Source organism: Galeopterus variegatus, unplaced genomic scaffold (genome assembly GCF_000696425.1).
Source record: "Galeopterus variegatus unplaced genomic scaffold, G_variegatus-3.0.2 Scaffold9534, whole genome shotgun sequence".
In the NCBI taxonomy this organism is placed as follows: domain Eukaryota; kingdom Metazoa; phylum Chordata; class Mammalia; order Dermoptera; family Cynocephalidae; genus Galeopterus; species Galeopterus variegatus.
Genome location: NW_007735645.1, coordinates 42766 through 61303, shown reverse-complemented (window position 1 = coordinate 61303; position 18538 = coordinate 42766). Strand labels below are relative to the sequence as shown.

At 50.2% G+C, this 18538-nt stretch overlaps 1 protein-coding gene across 1 annotated transcript in view; it reads left to right on the top strand.

The window, feature by feature from the left end:
* LOC103609371 (GDNF family receptor alpha-2) overlaps window positions 1–18538 on the top strand; it is a gene marked incomplete at its 5' end in the record, with an annotated part of 89437 nt that overhangs the window by 56693 nt on the left and 14206 nt on the right. The window contains 2 exons of the mRNA XM_008593697.1: window positions 17059–17168; window positions 17969–18109. Coding sequence (XP_008591919.1) covers window positions 17059–17168; window positions 17969–18109 — 251 coding nt within the window. The remainder of the gene's footprint in view (window positions 1–17058; window positions 17169–17968; window positions 18110–18538) is intronic.

Sequence of the window (18538 nt, the reverse complement as noted above, 5' to 3'; positions counted from 1 at the left end):
GCAGAATGACCCAGAGGACAGAGACACAGAGCAGGTGGGCTGTTGCCCTGTGAGGGGCCAGCCTTCCTTGCAACAACACAGCCCAGCGCCTTCTGGGTATAGCCAGGAGGTGACTCTCACAGGAAACGCCTCTGTGTTCAAGGTCAGTTGGCTCTAGCTCTGCCCTTGTGACCGTCACTCCCACCTCGGGGTCTTGCTCTTGGATTCTGCTGCCACCACCATACCTAGTCCCAGAGAGTGATGCTCAAGGCACATTGGCACAGTGGCCAAGCTCGTCCACTCTGGAGAGTGGACTGGTAGCCTGGGTGCTTTGCAGGCAGGCTTGGGTTCCAGTCCAGCCCTAGCGCTTCCCAGCTGTGCTGCAAGCCTTGGCTCCGTTCTCTGTAAAGTAGGGAATTTCGCACACCCTGTCTGTGTCAGGGTATTTGTGAGGATTAAATGCATTAGTGCTTTCAGAGGTGCTTAGCAGACAGTCCACGTTGTTAGCTATTTATTATTAGTCGGTCTCTTAGTGAATGCAAAGGCAGGACTGAAAGGAAATAATTATAGAAAACATAAACAGCATAAAAATACAGGTTTCCAAAGTACAGCTTTCAGCCCGAGTGTCTGGGCTGGCTCAGCATCCTGGGGCTCTCCTGCGCTCAGGCTGGGCACTGGGCTTCTGTGCAGGGTTCCGCCCTGGCTCCCTTGCCCTATCAAAGCCACTCCGCCCCTTCAGTCTCCTGTTGCTGACCGCAGCAGCCTGTTGCCTACTGTAGTAGGAGCTGGTCTGCAGGTCTTACTCCTCGTCAGGAGCTGGATTGGAACACCCCAACTCCAATGTCTCAGTTTTGGGAGGAACTCAGGAATCTTCTTTGGGATGAACTGGTATTAGTCTCTGGTTCCTCAGCCTCTGCAAACTGGCTGGTTCTGCCTCGAAGATGGAAGCTTGGGTGGCATCCTATACTCTGTGCCTGGTGCTGGCCCCCACTCCCTTTCAGAGCAGGATCAGTCAAGAAAGATGGGTTTTGAGAAGGTCTGTGGTCTTGAGGGTGAGCGGGAGCAAGTCTAGCCTGGAAGGCTGGTGTGCAGGGATTGTGTGAGGCCATGACTTCATTGCAGCTGGCCACTGATGCCTGGTCAAGACATTGAATGTGTCCCACAGGGATTTCCTCTACGAGGTACCCTCTGAATGATGCTATTATGTGTGCTTACCTATATCTGAGCCTAGGGGTGGCTTGGAGGAGGGGATGCCAAGGGGACTGAATATTAGATCCCCTGCCAACTCCTGAATCCCTCTGGGATATGATTATTCTTGATTTTATTGATGTTCAGTTCTATGCACTTGACCTTACCATTGTCTTGGCATCCCTAATACCTTCATTAAAGTGTCAGATTTCACCCCTTGAGACCCTTTGCTTGCAGATCACCAGCCACCTGGTCTTGAGTTCCCATCCCCAGTTTTCCGGCTAGTTTAGGAGGGATCTGTTTAAGTCCTCCCAACAGCAAGTTTGTCAGCCCATTATTTGTAGACCTACTACTGCAGAGATGTGTTATCAACTGGGTATTCCAAGAATGTCCTATCAGCTATACAAATGAGGACATGGCCACTGCTGTGGATTGATTGAATTGTGTTCCCAAAAGTTCATATATTATAAGCTTAATTCCCACTGTAACTGTTGAGGATGGGAAGTCATATTATGGTAATTGAAAGGTGGGGCCTTGAATGGGTGATTAGAATGTTAGGACCCTGCTGTAGCAAATGGATTAATAATGGTGGTCAGAGGCATGATTCTGAGAGCTTTAAAGGGAGAGCACGTGAGAATTTCTCTCCCTCTGCTCCACCATTTTCTGCCATGTGAGACTTCTGCATTGCTGTAAAGCCACCTCCAAAGAAGACCCTCCCACATGTGTTTCCTGGACTTTGGACTTCCCAGCCTCTGAAACTGTAAGCAATAAATTTCGTTTTCTTACAAATTACCCAGTTCCAGGTATTTCATTACAAGCAACAGAAATGGGCTAATATAGCCATGGATTCACATATATCAGAACTCATTGTATTCCACTCCACAGCAATGATGGGTGGATTCTATTCTCTCTTCTCAGCACCCTCACTACCAGCAATATTTGGATGAAATTCAGGTTGCCTGTGAGGATATTTGGTATACCTCCAATAGCCTTAGGGGCAGCAAGAAGGAACACCACAACAGCAGGACCCCCATGGAAGACCATCTTCAGGAAGACACCAGCAGGCTTTCCTTCTGGGACACATTACCTCCCTGTGCAGGAAGCTGGAGGATTGTTCCCTGGAGCCTGGGGTCAGAGGTCATCAGCCCAGTGTACTTTTCTCCCTGTGGACTCTGAGGCTGTGAGAGTGTAGGACTCTCTGCACGTGGCTCCTCTTGTTTTCTGGCGGGTCTGGACTGTGGTCTCCAGCTTTCCACTCACCAGCCTGCATCATTTCTTCTGCCCTGTTTGGCTCTCTTCACTAGGACCTTGCCTGTTGAGTCAGCCGCTGCCTTCTGCCACCTCCTGTGGGGATTCACCTTGGCTGATCCACTAAGATGCCTACCACAGAAGCGGGGTTAAGGAACTGGAGTTTGTTTTGCAGGAAGTGCTGGCCGTCCAGTGGTGCTATGGCCAACCTGTTTTCTAGCCTGAGAATGAGGTTCATGGTGGACCCCTTGGGCTCCTTCTGCCCTGGGCTGGAGCTCAGGTCCCCTGGAAAGGCTTCTGTTCATGCATCCAGACTCTCTGGAGAGTCTCTCTAGATTCTACGGCAAGAATCCATTCATTTATACTTTCCCATTGCTGGATCCATTTCCTGCTCTCTGCAGTACCATTGACCTTGGTGGCTTTCCTTCTCTTCTTGGATCTGCTCTTATCTGTGTTTTGATTTTGATTCAGATTTTTCTTTCTTCTCCACCTTGTACTCCTAGGCCCCATTCTCTGCCCCCTGAACCTGAGCCTTGGCAGAGCCCTGCAGTGTATGTGGGATGGACCCCAGTAGAAGAAGTGAAGAACTCTCCCAGGCCCCCGCCTCTGCTTGTGCTGAGATACATGCCTTCAAGTGCTTGATGATCTAAGGGTCTCCTTGTTCCCTCTTACTTGGTGTTATGTCTTCACGCAGGAGTCACCATCTTTTGTTCTGCCACATGGGAATAGTCTACCTGGACACTTTATCTTCTCCTTGGTAGAAGCCCCAAGGCCCCAGGTCAAATTCTCAGATGTTCCAGGGTCCCGATGCTCAGTTTCTTCATAGTAGAGGTTTTCAGAGAGCTAGTGACCAATCCACTGGGACCCAGTGACCATCTGCTCTCCCTGACCTGAGTGGTCTGTGGGGTCTTCTCTGGCTTCTGTCCAGCCCACTCCACATGAGGAGGCACTGGTGGGAGCTGACCCTTTGCTCCGTGTAGTCAGCACTGGCGCATGTGCTGCCCACACCAGGAGGCCTTGGCTCCTGGTCCCAGGCATGGCTCCCTGCCTCTGATGTCAAAGGGAGACCTAATATTGTCACTTGTTGTGGAGTTAGAGGGTAGAAACAGAGGGGGCCTAAGATCCAGGGCTTAGAGAAAGGGCCTTGATTGGGGGGAATGAGGACTTCTTACCTAAGAGGTGTGTGGCCTCGTGTGCTGGAGTGTGTCGGGGTGGCAGGTATGTGTGTGGGGACTGAAGTGGGAGGGCTCACTGTGTGCAGGTGAGACAAACGGCCCATGTCCCATCCTTCCCAGATGCCCTGTTCTGTGTTCCTGACCTGAAGCTGACAAGCGGAACCCCCAAGATTATAGATTTTGTTTTTTTAAAGGCCATTTTTGTAAAACACTAACCTCAGCGAAGGAGAAAGAAAGAAGAAAAAGAGAAAAAGCTGAGTTTAGCAGCTGCCGTTTGCTGTATTTTTCATCTTGCATCAGCAAGTTGGGGCCACAGATAATCCGGTCTTATGTGCTCCAGTGATGCTGCCGCTGAGGACTTTGCTCCCCTCCTGAGATAGGAGATTCCCAGGAGCCGGCATGGGGGAAGCTCTGGCCAGCAAGGGGGTGGGTAATTAATTTCTGAATAGTTTCTGGAATCAGCTCAACATTTCCTTTTCACCAGTTTCTCTGGCCCCACATCCTTTGTTAGTTCAGGAAAAATGTCATTTATAATGGATGTTGCCTTGATAAATTGCTCCTGAGAAGCACAGCGTTCTCATTAGTCTATATAATGAGAAAGACTCCTAGTGGTGGCATAGCTGCCCAGATATTTGCCTGATAGGAAAAATATTTGTCTGTGCAGTTAGCTCTGGAGGGCCTGGAATAGAGGGTGGTGGGGAGGGTGCTGAGAGCCTGAGGCCACCTGCAGACTGTGGCTCTGAGGATGGATTCTCGCTGCACTTTCCTAGAGCACACCCCGCTCACACCTGGTCCTTCCTGCTTGCTGGGAGCCTGGCTGCCATGGCAGGTGCCGTGGCAGGCTCCGTGCATTCTCTGCCCGCACTGGCCGCCTCCTCCCTGCCCTGGCTCCTGTGTGGGAAGCTTGTCTGTGGAGTCAGCCAAAGAAGAGAATTTGGTGCAATCAGACTACTTTATTCTTTTTTAGAATGAAAGATGAAGATGAAAAATAATGAACATGTACATAGTGAATTCTATTTTTCAGAAGTTTTTTTTGCATCTGTGGTTTCATTTAAATATGTGGTTTGATTTAGTGTCCCCCCAAACACTCTTCTCTGTGGATATCACAGCCACATAGTCACAGAGAGATGCAGTAGTTATCAGGGTTGATGGCTTGTAAGCAGCGGGCATTTTGACCCAAATCTTCGGCCCCATCTCTGACCTCCTTTGCCATTGTGCTTGTTTGAGAATGGATGCTTTGCCCAGTCTTTCTCTGCAGGGACCCATTTGATTCTCCTCTGCAGGTCCCCAAGGCACTTCTTCATGTTAAGAGTGGTGCTTAAGGATGTGTGTTAATTCTTGCAGGCCACTGGGGCCTCCTTTAGTGAATGGTTATTACCAGAGATACTTTTCCAATGTCCTGACAGCCACCATGCAGGATCAGAAGAAGGGGAAAGGACAAAAATGCCCACTGGAGGGCATTTTTGGGGACTGAGCTCTCTTGATGTCCAAGCTAATTCAATGTTGACCCATTTTGCTGCACTGCCAGCTGGAGATCTGCTTTTAATTTTATTTTTTCAAGAGGAGGTTTTAGGAGAGTTCTCAATCTCCTGCTTAGAGGAAAGTCCTTTGTGCCTCCAGATACAGTCCCCATTCATCCATCCATTCATCCATCCACCCATTCATCCATGCATGCATGCATCCATCCATCCATCCACTATCCATCCATCCATCCATCCACCATCCATCCATCCATCCATCCATCCATCTACTATCTATCCATCCACTCATCCATCCATCCACCCACCATCTGTCCATCCATCCGTCCATCCACCATCCATCTGTCCATCCATCCACCATCCATTTATCCCTCCATCCATCCATCCATCCATCCATCCATCATCCATCCATCCATCCACCCATCCATCCATCATCCATCCATCCATCCACCCACCATCCATCCATCCATCCATCCACCCACCCATCCATCTGTCTGTCCATCCTTTTCTCCATCACCCCTTCTTCTCTCTGTTCAACAGCTATTGAGTCCCTATTAGGTACCAGGCATTACTCTGGGCACTGAAGATTCAAACATGAATAGGATGGTTTCTGTTCTGAAAGAACTCATAGTTTAATGGGAGAAACAGGTATGAAAAATATGAATTATGATATGATGCAACAAGTGTAATCAATAATTGGAGTTTGCAAAGCATGTTCAGAGTTGGGGCAAGGCATTCAGGGTGGCACCTGAACTGGGTTTGGAAGGGGGAACTGGAAGAGGTTTTAAGGAGGACATAGATTGGGGAAGGCGTTCCTGGCGGAGGGCACAACACTAGATGAAAACGTGAAACATCCTGGTTGGGGAACATGTGCCCTTTGGTGCTGCTAGAAGGGTTTGGGGTGGAAGAGAGGGAAGGGAGTGTGAAGAGAGATGAGATGGTAGAGATCAGCAGGTCCTGACTGTGGGTGGGGATCACGGTGGCAAATGACGGGCTCATAACAGCCAAGGCTGGCATGCTGCATATGGTCCCATGTGCTTTAGGAGAATATCAATTACCCTTCCTAGAAACTACCAGCCCCTTCCTGTGGATGAGGATGCTTGGTCACAGAGGGCGGGGAAGTTGCCCGAGATTGTGCCCTTTGTGATTGGCAGAACTGAGGTTTGGGCCAGGTGATCGGGTGCCTGGGATTTTGCTCTTGACCACCATGCTGCTCTGCCTCTCCAGTTGGTCTGCAGTTTAGGCTAGGCAGCCACCTCTGGATTTTTCTCTGCATGTTATGTTTCAGGAAATGGGATTTGATGTAAGAAGTTGTCTAAATCTCTGTAATAATATGCCATGGAATAATAGGGTTTGGATGGATTGCCAAGACTGAGAAACACATTCTGTGGGGGTTGAAGGGAGGGGAAATGTTGGAAATGACAAAGCTAGGGAGGGGTCATGTTGGAAATGACAAAGCTAGGGAGGGGTCTGGGTGTTTGAGCAGGAGGTCCTCAGAGTCACGAATGGGAAGAATAAAGACTGGAACTACTGGAACTAAGAACAGAAGAACTAAGCTAATGAGACTTAAGTGTCAGGGTCTTAGGACAAATTAACATTCTTAGGAAGACCATTTGAGAGGCTGACGATGGCAGGATCACCTGCTACCCCTGCTTAAGGGAGGTAGATCTGGAGCGTTTTGCTCTGGAGCAGGAGGTAGAGCATGGATGGGGAGGGAGAGAGGGAAGAAACCTAACCTTGTACCACCAGCAAGAACCATATCAGCATTCAGAGAAAGTTGAAAGAAATCTTTCAGCTGGCTGGTTACCTAGCTCAAGGCTAACCACACTCTTAACACAATAATAAGTCAATCCTCACTGAATAATTAAATAGAGAGCCTTCATAAGTATTGACTTAATGTGACAGCAAGTCTGTAGTGACTCGGGGTTTGCTTATGTAAACACAATCTCTTGTTCAGCTTACTTAGCAGTTCAATGAAATAGAACAGTCCTTCAATTAAAATCAAATGATGCATATGTTTCATTCTTTTCTCCTCTTACTGGGGTAATAATAGGTCTGGAACACAGGTGAAGGGATTGGGGGAAAACAGAGAAAAGGGGATCCGCCCATCTGCTGTGGGGAGAACCACGTAGGCTTGGGTTGGCCTCTGCCCCACCCAGGCTTCCTGCCTTCTCCCAGGGCAGGTGTGGGCCCATCGCTGTGGTTGGCATGGTGATCTCTTGGTGGTGGCCTGGGCCTAATTGATTGCTTCTGGCTGGCTGTGGTCCAGTGGCACTGACCGGTTCATTCATGGCCCACTAGACAGGGGTGGGGGGGTTGCTGAGTGAGCTGCAGACTGGGTGGAAAAGGGGGTGCCAGGACAAAGGTGGCACCCAGTGATTCTGTTGGATGGCTCTAGAAGAGAATTAACCTCTCTCATTCTGTGGCTTCAATACTGGGAGGGGGGCGAGTAAGTAGGGGGGCTGGAAGAGAAAATTTTCTGTCTTTGGAGCTTGGTTTTGAACCTAAGGCTTCCCCCTTGCTGCCATGATATTAAGTGAATTCATTAACCTCTTTAGGGCTCCTTTTTTTTTTTTTTTAAATCTGTAAAACAGGGCTGATGATATCAACATCAGAGGCAGTGTGTTGATGTTGAGAGCACTTGGTGGGGCGCTGTACTGACCGAGGAGGTGCTCGTGAGTAGCACAGAGATATTATGTTCCTTTGGCCTGAAGGCATAGAGCCCCTGCCTTGTACACAGTGTCCGGCGCTGAATGATTAGTGGAGCCCTCTGATAATACTGACAACAGCAAGGTGATAGAGCACCCACGGTGTGCCAAGCACAGTCCAAACTCTCACGTACGTCCACTGGTTAGATCTCCCACACAGTCCTGGCAAGGACCACGTAAGCTGTTTGTCCTTTGACTCTATTTTGCAGATGAGGAAGCTGAGGCCTCATTTAACAACCAGTTAAGGTCTCACAGCTAGTGAGTAGCTGGGGCCAGGTTCAGACCCAGTCAGTGTGACATCGCGATTGGATGTCCATGACCAGACGTGCTTCCGTGGAGGGGCTGGGACGGAGGGTAGGGTTCCCAAAGAAGTCCGTATGTTCAGTGGGCGAACGAACATTTCTCCTAGCAGCAGCCACCCCGAGGTATTGGTCATGTCCAGAAGGGTTTGGTCATGTCCAGAGTAGCACCAGGCTCTTTCTCCAACCTGCAAGCTCTTAGGAATTGGAGCTTCCCAGGAGTGAGGGGCCAGTTCTCCTCTGAGATGGTGGCTTTTCTGTCTCAGCCTCTTTGACTCAGGACAAAGGATCAATTGAATTTGCTCATGCTTCCTGAACCAAGAACGTTTTCTCTAACCAAAGGCTTAGAAAAATCATGGTTTATAATAACTCAGGATTCCTGAGGCCTAGTTCAATGAAACTTAAGAAAATAATTACAGTCTTAAAGCACTTTATTTAAAGAGAATGTAATGGACAGTATCTTCTGTTAGCATCATTTGAAATTTACTTCTGAATCTCATCAGTTCATATACTTAATGTTTCTCCCTGTTTGTACCTAGGGGGTATAAACTGCATTGTTTCCTGCTTTTTAATCCCTTGACATGATTTCATGTTTAGAGTTTCATATATCGACACAGTCTTCATCCTTGTCCATTTTAATAGTGATGTAGATTTCCCTGGTGTTAATATTCGTCTGAGCCGTTCTTTTCTAGTTAAGCTGGAGAAAGAATCAAGGCCAGGTCTGTCTTCCTTCATGAATTTGATCATCATCCATTTTCGAAGTTGCTCTGGTTGCAGTGCTCCTGCAATCCTGGCTCTTTTGCATGGGTTAGACAGACCCTAGGGGGTTCGATTTTTGGCCTGTATTCTTTTTAGTGTGCGCCTTTTCTGGTTACTTAGAACGTGGACAGAGAAGGTTATGTAAAAGCAGAGAGTGAAGCTAAGCAGTAGTCAAGAATTTTTCTGTTTTAAGTAACAGAGACCCACCTAGCTTAAGAAAAATAAAAAAAAAATTGATTGGCTTACATAAGAAAATTTAGAAGTGGCAGAGGTGTATCCCAGGGACTCGGGTGCAAGCAGGACCCTATCTCTGTCTCTTCTTTCCCTTGTTTCTGCCACTCTCTGCAGGTCTTATCATGATCATGATGCTAGAATCATTGTCCCAGTGATTTGCACCCGCATCTGTGGTGTCCCATAACCAGAAAGAAAAGAATGTTCTTCCTGTCTGCTCCATTGGGAAAACTTCAGGCAAGGTCACTGTTTGGCCTGGTTTGTGTTACTTTCTTATCCAGGGACCACTGTGGCCAGACCAAGAGAAAGAGGTTCTGGGGTTGTCTCAGGTGTGGTCATGTGTCCCCCTGGGCCCAGCAGGTGGTTTGCAGCCTTTATGAGAACTACCTGGCCTGAGGAGGAACCCCCCTCTCCCAGCCTACCCCGTGGGAGCTGCTCTTCTGGACAGATAGAATAATAACTATCCAGTGCACAGTTAAAGAATAAACAGGAGGGAAGGAAGCCCAGTTGATCCTTGATTTCGTGAACCAAGTGGTGGCCATCTTCTGGAGGAGACAGGAGAAGACAGAGGATCAGGATGTCCACGGTGAGCCCTGGAGGTAATGGAAGCAGCCATATGGGTGTCATCCATTTCCCCTTTTCTCAGTGTCTCATCGCATTGAACGAGAAGACAGAGGATCAGGATGTCCACGGTGAGCCCTGGAGGTAATGGAAGCAGCCATATGGTTGTCATCCATTTCCCCTTTTCTCAGTGTCTCATCGCATTGAACCCACTTAACCAAGCCCTGCACTGTTGGACGGGACCTCAGAAAGCCATTCCAGAGGCACAGGAGTCTATTAAAGCCATTTTCTCTGCATTCCCTTAAATGGTCTATGAAGCCAATCGTGAGTCATTGGCAAGTATCCCATTCATTTGCACTAGGTAGGGCTCGTTGGCAGGTGCCTGGCCATCATGTGCTGGCTGTAGGGTTGTAACTGTGTGGTCTTGCCTTTCTGAACTACCCTGATCTCATTGTGAAATGCGTCTACATTGTGGGATTGTTCAGAAGGTTAAATGAGATAGTGCCTGACACACAGCAGGTCTTCAAATGTTAGCTCCCTTTCCTCCTCCTTCACTTCTACAACCAATAGAAACCCATTGGTTTCCATGGCAGCAGCATCACGGGTGTAACCTGATAAATGGGAACTTTGGGAAGTCAATGAGAACTTCAGACCAAAAAGCCATGTGTTGGCCAGCATTGGAAAGTTTTGGGGTTCTGTGGGAGTGATTCACTCCAGTATTATTCTAGACCAGACAAATTTGGGAAAGTATGGACCAAGGGAGGCTTTTGCTGGTAACAGGTGCCTGTACATTTTCTCCTGGCTAAGACCAAAGCATAGCTCTGGGAAGTGTGTCTGTCCACATGTGACTGTGTCTGTGGGGACAGGAGTGTGTGTGCACACGTACACAAGAGCACTCTTTGCCATGCACCATGAGCCTTCCTGGGTTGTGGCCTGAAACATTTCTTTCTTCTATGGCTGGGCCATAATGCTGAGACCAGAAGGTGGGGTCTGAAAGGACAGCTCTGAAAAATGTAAAGATTGCCGTATCCTCAAACTTGAGACTGCCTTGGAATCGCCTGGAGGGCTTGTTGAAGCATGGATTATTGGACCCAGCCCCTAGAATTCCAATTCTTGTATGTCTGCAGATAGGGCTGCTGGAGAATTGTCACTTCAAACAAGTTCCCAGTTGATGCTGATGCTGTGAATCTGTGGACCATACTTTGAGGACCACTGACCTGTAGGAAGCACCTCGCCCCCCAGTCTGGGTGATTTCTGCTTGTGTGGGTCGATCTTTGCACACTCAGCCTCACTATTTTTCTCTTTGCTGGGGGCCCATGAGCTTGTCAAATAGGACTGCCAGCTCTAACAAATAAAATATAGGATGTGCAGTTAAATCTGAACTCCAGATAAACAGCAAAAAACTGTTTCATGTAAGTATGTCCCAGGTAGTGCATGGGACATACTTATACTATTAAAAAAATTCAGATTAACTGGACACCCTGTATTTAACATGAAAACCTTTTCATCAAATCGGGGGTCAAGTGTCTCTTTATTTCCCCTTCTGCCGCTTTCCTGTGATTGAATAGGCTACAGCTGCTGATGAAACGGGCCCAAAGAGGGTTTGTGTTTTTCAGACAGACCCACCTGCTGTCCTGGGCTCACTTGGCAGTCTTTGCTTGATCTCGGCTGAGGTGGCCTTGGCTTGTGTTCATTTTGGTTCTCTTGCTGCTGGCTCTCCCTTTTTCTCTATTTGTCTGTCTGTCTCCCTCATGCTTTCTTTTATGCCATCTCTCTCATGGGGGCTCTTAAAGACAGAAATCTGCAAAGCAGTGGGGCTGACCCAGGAAGAATCTACTCTAGGCAGCAAGAATGGAGTCCAAGAGACTGGTGACCTCCCAGTGTATGAGGGAAGAGTGACATCTGGCCTGGAGATGCTGCAGAGACCACCAACTGGCTCATCATGGATTATGAAAAGGATAACATTTGCCTTGGAGAACGCTGCCTACCAGGGCTGGGAGTGTTCATGCGGCTGGTCCAGTCCTGGTTGGAGTTGGAGCACGTCAAGCTCTCAAAGGAAATTGATGCCACTTGGTCTCTGAGGCTGGCAGAGGGAGCCCATGACTGTTGACTTCATTATGCATTGAGGGGCGCAGAGAAACTTGAGCAATCAGAGGCCTCCTGGAGACTTGGACATGGCATGCTCCTAAACAGCCCAATTTGTCACTTTTGCTTGCCAAGGCTGCTGCAACACTGGGAAGGGAGAAGCGGAAGAATAGCAGGCTTAGCCGCTTCCAGGAGCCTGGACTTCTCCTCTGCTGTCTGCTGTCTGCTGGTCCAGGCCCACGTCCCCCTCCCCTTGCTCAGTAGTCCTGGCACCAAGTAGGCCACAGCTTCAGAGGGGTGAGATGCTGCCTTCCCTGCTGGCCACCCCGGGGCCTGGCAGAGCGGCCTTGTGCACATTGTCTGGCTTCCAGGGCCTGTGCTTCTCTTCCTGCGTCCTCAGCGAGGAATGGACAGGGGCGGTGGGGTCTGCTGTGGTTTTCCTGGGGTCCAGCAGGCTGCCTGTGGAGCATGGCGGTGAGGGGGAGAGAGGGAGCCATTTCTCCCAGGAGCTGACACTGCCCTGCGTGGGCCCAGACCCAACTGGTACCTTCTGTGTTAGACACCAGGAGAACCTGTTCACTAAGCAGTGGCAGGCACAGTGCTGGGGACGAGACATCTGGGTAGAGAAGGAAGACGAGGACGATGCCTCCTACCTGCGTCAGGCATCTGTTTCCAGCTCCCACATGCACCATCTCATTGGCTCTGTGAGGGAGACAGGCAGGTGTGGCCCTCCCTGTTTGTTAACTGGGGGCACTGAGCACCAGAGACATGACAGGCTGGCCCACGGTCACCAGCAGGCGAGTGAGGGACAGAGCGTGGCCATGCCACCAACGCTCTCTCTTCTGCCAGCAGCTGGATCGGCCCCCTCCCCTCATCATGGAGGAGTCCCTCTAGCCAGCAGCCCTGGGGTCTGAACTGTTTCACCATCTGTTTCTGGACTCCCTTCTTTCCCACCTCTCCTCTGGATGGCCTTGACTCTCTTTGTGACCCATCAGGGAAACATTGTGGATTCCCCAAAGGGCCCCTGCAGCAGTCAGCTGTATTCTCCGCAATCATACTCCACTCCTCATCCAGCCTGTGGGACCAGTGACATTTCGAGAGGCTCAGGGAGGGATGGTGACGCTAAACAAGACCCTCAGGGTTCCTAGTGTCAGTACCTGGAGAACTAATTTTGCAGGAGGGTAGAGGGGCCCCCTGTGCTCTGGGCGGGGATTGGATCTGTCTCGGAGGCTTCCAATGCCTGCAGATAGAGTTGGGACCCTCAGGTCTCCTGTCTCTCTCAGGAGGGTGAGCCCACAGTGACTTCCCACTCAAGCCCTGGACCCTGACCTGGGAGGCATGCTGCCCCGACCCTGCGAGCTGGGCTTTCCTTGACATTGTGACGACATGCACACCATTCTCATCAGATGAGAGAAATGATGGGTGGCCGTCCACCACCCCATCCCTGTGCAAAGGGGCTGTGGAGGATGTGGAGGAGGAAATGTTAGATTCTGCCACTCGGAGATCTCAGGTTACAGTTGCAGAGACCAGACAGGGCAGTATCATTAAGCGCCTGTGTGCAATTAGGTGTTCAATTGCCTGGCCCAGATGTACATGTAACCACAATAAGGAAATGGCAGAAATACATGTAGTTGGTGAAAAAGGGCTTCATGGGGAGGCATTGGAAGTGGGTCTTGGGGAGGAGGTCAGAGGGAGGCAGACCCTGTGTGTGGTCACACGGCACTGGGATGGGCTTCATTCTGTTGCTTATAACAGAAATACCCGAGACTGGCAGACTTGTAAAGAAACCATATTTATTGCTTAGTTTTGGAGGCTGGAAAGTCCAAAGTTCAGGGAACACATCTGGCGAGGGCCTTGTTCTTGGTGACTCTGCAGTGACGCAGGGTATCACATGGTAGATGGTGGCACTAGAAAGAGAGAGCTTCTCATGAGCTCTCCTTTTAAAACCATCAGAACCACGCTCATGACCACCATTTAACCATCAGTAGATTAATCCACTTACTCCAGCATGGTCCTCATGATCTAATCACCTCTTCAAGGCCCCACCTTTCTATGACCATAATAGGATTTCCCACCCTCTTAATACTGTCACAGTGGGGGTCAAGTTTCTAATACCTGGACTTTGGGTACACAGTTCAACTTGCTGCCCATGATGCTTGGACACCTCTTTGGCTTGAAGATGGTAACCAGTGGCTTTGCTCATGATCTGCAGCCTCTTGCTCCACACCCTACAGGAGCCCAGTTCTGACTCTGTCCTGCCCATCTGCAGCCCTCCTCAGTGTTGGGGCCCCACGCTAGTCCCTTGGGTCCTTCTGGAGGGAGACGCTTGTCCAAAGCAAATAACAAAGTCTTTAAAAGTAATTTAATAAAGTATCACGAGCTGGCTGTCTTAAAACAGAAATGTATTCTCACACAGTTCTGGAGCCGGAAGTCTGGCATTAGGGTGTGGGCAGGGTCATGCTCCCTTTGACGATGGGATGGGAGCATCTGTTCTACGCCTTTCCCTTAGCTTCGGGGTGGCCGGCGGTCCTTGGTGTTCCTTGGCTTGCAGCTGTGTCACTCCCCTCTCTGCCTCCACTGTCACATGTTCTTCTCCCTGTGTGTGTATCTCTCTTCTTCTTATAAGGACATCAGTTAGTGGATTTAGGGCCCACCATAATCCACTATGACCTCATCTTAACTTTATTACATCTGCAAAGACCTGGTTTCCAAATAAGGTCACAATCACGGGTACTGGGGATTAGGTCTTCAACATATTTTTTGGAAGACACAAAGCAGCCCACAACAGATTTCATTTTGTTTGTCTCCAAATCCCATCTGTCCCCTCTACCCGCATCTCTCAGGACTCTGGAGGCCTGGGCATGGGCAGAGACCACCACACACCCATCCTCTCATAGCACTTTTTTCTTTGCCAGGTGACAGGGTGACAGATGCTGATCTTGATGTTCAAGGCTGAGTCTTGTTCTGCAGGGGGAGGGCTTGGTTGGAAATGCCGCTTTTCTCTGTGTTGGGGCTGGGCGGGGAAGAGGTAGAGGGTGCATTTGAAGGAGTGATGGGGCTGCCAGTGGAAAGGACTGACCTCGCTGGGGCTCTGGGCTTGAGTCCTGGCTCCACTGCTCAGTAGCTCTTGATCTTGGGCAAACTTATTTAGCTTCTCCGGGGCTCAGCTTCCTCGTCTGTAAAATGGGATAATGCTAACGACTCCTTGTTAGATCTCACAGAGTGTTTATGAGGATTATATGATAAAAGATGGATGTGAAAGTACCTTTTTATTTTATTTTATTTATTTATTTTTTCCTTTTTGTCTTTTTTCGTGACTGGTAATGGGATCGCAACCCTCAGTGTCGCGCCCGCACCGCGCTCAACCAGCGAGCAGACCGGTCTCCATATGGGATCCAAACCCTCGGCGGGAGCGCCGCCGTGTTCCCAAGCGCTGCACTCCACCGAGTGCACCACCGGGCCGGCCCAAAAGTACCTTTTTAATAAATCGTTGTGGTAAAAGATGTGTAACGGAATTTGTTATTGTAACTATTGAAGTGTACGACTCGGGCATTAAGCACGCTCACATGGTTGTGCAGCCATCACTTTTTTTTTTTTTTAAAGGTGACTGTTAAGGGGATCTTAACCCTTGACTTGGTGTTGTCAACACCACGGTCTCCCAAGTGAGCCATAGGCCGGCCCTTAAACTGGGAATACTTTTTATTCACTTGATAAATAAGGAAACTGAGTCCATGGTCACCCAGTGAGTTAGGGCAGAGCTGAGCTGAGAATTCCCGTCCCCTGACTCTTGGGGTGGTGCTCATGACCTTCCCGGGGCTGGGGACCTATGAGGCCTCTTTGGGTTGGATCTCTCCAGAGGGCTTCCTCAGTCTCTTAAAACCATCTCCCAGGACTGTGAGGCCTCCAGGCAAACTGGAATTTGTGCAGTGGTGGGATGTGCTGAGCCCTCTTCCTTCCTGATGCCCAGTGGCCTGCTTGGTTAGAGATCCGCTCTCAGCAGGCCCTGGGCACCTTTGTGTACAAAGCTGCTTCCCTCAGGCCATCTCAGCCTCTCTCCACCTCCTGCATCTTCCTCCCTCTACCTGTTCATTTCTCAAATGGGACAAAGTTCCAGTGGAGAACTGGGGGAGCTAAATTTGGGGTGACCTTGGCGATCGCTTTGTGAGGTACCTCACTGAGGTTCTGGGTTGACCTGTGTTCGGGTCCTTCCTGTAGCTAGCTCATCGAGCTGCCGTAGAATTCTAACTGAGCACATGGTTACTGAGGTCCTACTATGTGCTCATCTTGGGGACAATGCCAGTGAGCTTGGAGCTTCCGTGAGATGCAGATGATGCAAGACCTGCGGGTCTGTGGCAAAGGGCACTCACCTGTGGGAGCTGCCTATGTCTGTTAGACATGGTGGGGAGGGAAGCATCCTCCCCTGGCCCAGGCTGATGGTGACAATCCATGGCCAGGTCACCAGGGCAGGAGGAAGAAGGCATGGGGATTGTCATGCACGTTGGACTTGGGGGCCCTGCACTCCACATAACCCACTACATCCATGCCTGGTGCTGGGGACCTGGGGCAGACCCAGGTCAGACAGTGGATGTCTTCACGTGTCTGATGGCCAAGTGTGGAGCAGAGTGTGCACAAGCAGTTATGATGCAGTGTCCTAGGTGACGACAGAGCGGAACCGGTGACGGTATGCTATGGTCACCAGGGGGCTGATCTGCCTGGTGGGATTGGAGAAGGGCATGGAGGGATGGCAAGGGAGCCTTTGCTCTGACTTGATGTAAAAGAGACCAGCTGGGAATGCCCATGGGATATCTCCCCCTAAAGAGGCCCCCAGGGGCTGGCTCCTTTGACTCTCTGATGGATCTGATGAGGTACCTGGGGCAGAGATTATTGTACCCATTTTGCAGGTGGGAAGAGTGACATGTTGAAGAACTGGGGCAAGATCATCCAGGAGTGTGGCTGAGCCGAGAGCAGAGCCCTGCTTTCCTGCCTCTGTCCCAGGCATTCTCCGCAAACCCACCCCAGGTCCTGTCTGTGTTCCTCTGGCCAAAAGCCATGCAGAGCAGGCTGTGTCTGTACCTTTTGAAGTCAGTCCTTTTCGTCAGTTGGCCACTGAGTTTTCAAGCTGCATCATGTGCCTGGCTCTCCAGGAAGTTTTTGTCCTCAAGGAGCTCACAGTTTGGGGTACCCCAAGACTTGGTTCCCCCCACTTTCCTTCCCTCCCTCTTCCTGGCCTCCTCCAGCCCCGGGAGCTGCAGAGAGGAGATGCTCTGGCACTGGCTGGGCAGAGGAGACTAGAAGGCAGCTGGACTGAAGTCCTGTTTTCTCTGTTGGGTCTTCTCCCCGCCACCAGGTCCCGGCTGGCAGACTTCCATGCCAATTGTCGAGCTTCCTACCAGACGCTTACCAGCTGCCCTGCGGACAATTACCAGGCGTGCCTGGGCTCCTATGCCGGCATGATTGGTAAGCTCTCCCTGTGTGTCTGGGCTCACAGTGGATCCTTGCTGCCACTGGGCTGGGCCACAGCCCTGCCCTGCTGTGGTTGGGGACAGCCTGAGGCTTAGCCTTCTCTGCAGCAGATTCAGATGGAGCTGCAGTAGGAAACCAGAGGGAGGCCAGCTGTTTGTCAAGGAGGAGGGTCCCAGCTCCTAAATCACAGGGAAGGAGGGTGGGGGAGAGCTCCAGGAGCCTTGTAAGGCTTTTGAAATAGGAGGAAAAGGTGACATTATTGCAGGGTTCTGATGTTCTAGGTGCTGCGCTGAGCAGTTGACACAGCTGTCTTATTGAATCTTCCCAACAGCTCTTACGAAGAAGGGGTTGATGTCTGCATTTTGCACATGAGGAAACTGAGGCATAGAGCAGTTGAGTAACTTGTGCAGGCTCCCCTAGCTGGTCCTTGTTGGCACTGGCATCCAGCATAGTGTGAGCCTTAGTCTCCCTGATTGTAGAACATGCACGCTGTTTGTTGGTGAAGAAGAAAGCAATGCCCCCATTTGGGGCAGTGGCTTCTGGGCATCTGCTCAGCCTTCCTGGTGATGAGGAGCCCAGGATCCTCTGTGCCTATGGCCCCCACACCCTGCCGACCTTCACGGTCATTGGGATAGTAATGCTCAGAGTTAGCACTGTGAGTTGGGGTGTGGGGTGTATGTGTGTTTGGGGCAGGTGGGTACCACAGCTCTGCCCTGCTGTGCCTGCGGTCTGCAGGCCCAAAGGGAAGGCCCTACTGCACCTGTCTCCTTTCCTTCCTCTTTCTCCCCGCCCAGGGTTTGATATGACACCCAACTACGTGGACTCCAGCCCCACTGGCATTGTGGTGTCCCCCTGGTGTAGCTGTCGTGGCAGTGGGAACATGGAGGAAGAGTGTGAGAAGTTCCTCAGGGACTTCACTGAGAACCCGTGCCTCCGTAAGTTCTGGAATGTTCTCCCCATCCCTAGAAACCCTTCCACCCCTGGGGCTCTGGAGTCTGCCCTGGCCATTCCCTTCTTCCTCAGTTGGGATAGCCAGTAATATATATGAGGCTTTTTCACCATGGGTGTTGCCTGCGGGGTCCTTGGTCCTTGGTTTTTGTGCTCTCAGAGATTCACACCAGAACTGTCAGTAGGCCAGCCTCAGTTTACCACCGGAGGCCCTGAACTTATTATTGCAAGTCAAGGTCAAATCTTTCTGGTCTGTTATTCTGACAGTTTCAGCCAGGCTCCTTTGGAGACTGAGCTGTCTCATGAGGAGCTCAGGCATCTCTCAGTTATGCCTTTTTTAAAAAATTTTTTTAAATTTTTTTAATTTTGTCAATATACAATGTAGTTAGTTATTGTGTCCCATCACCAAAACCTCC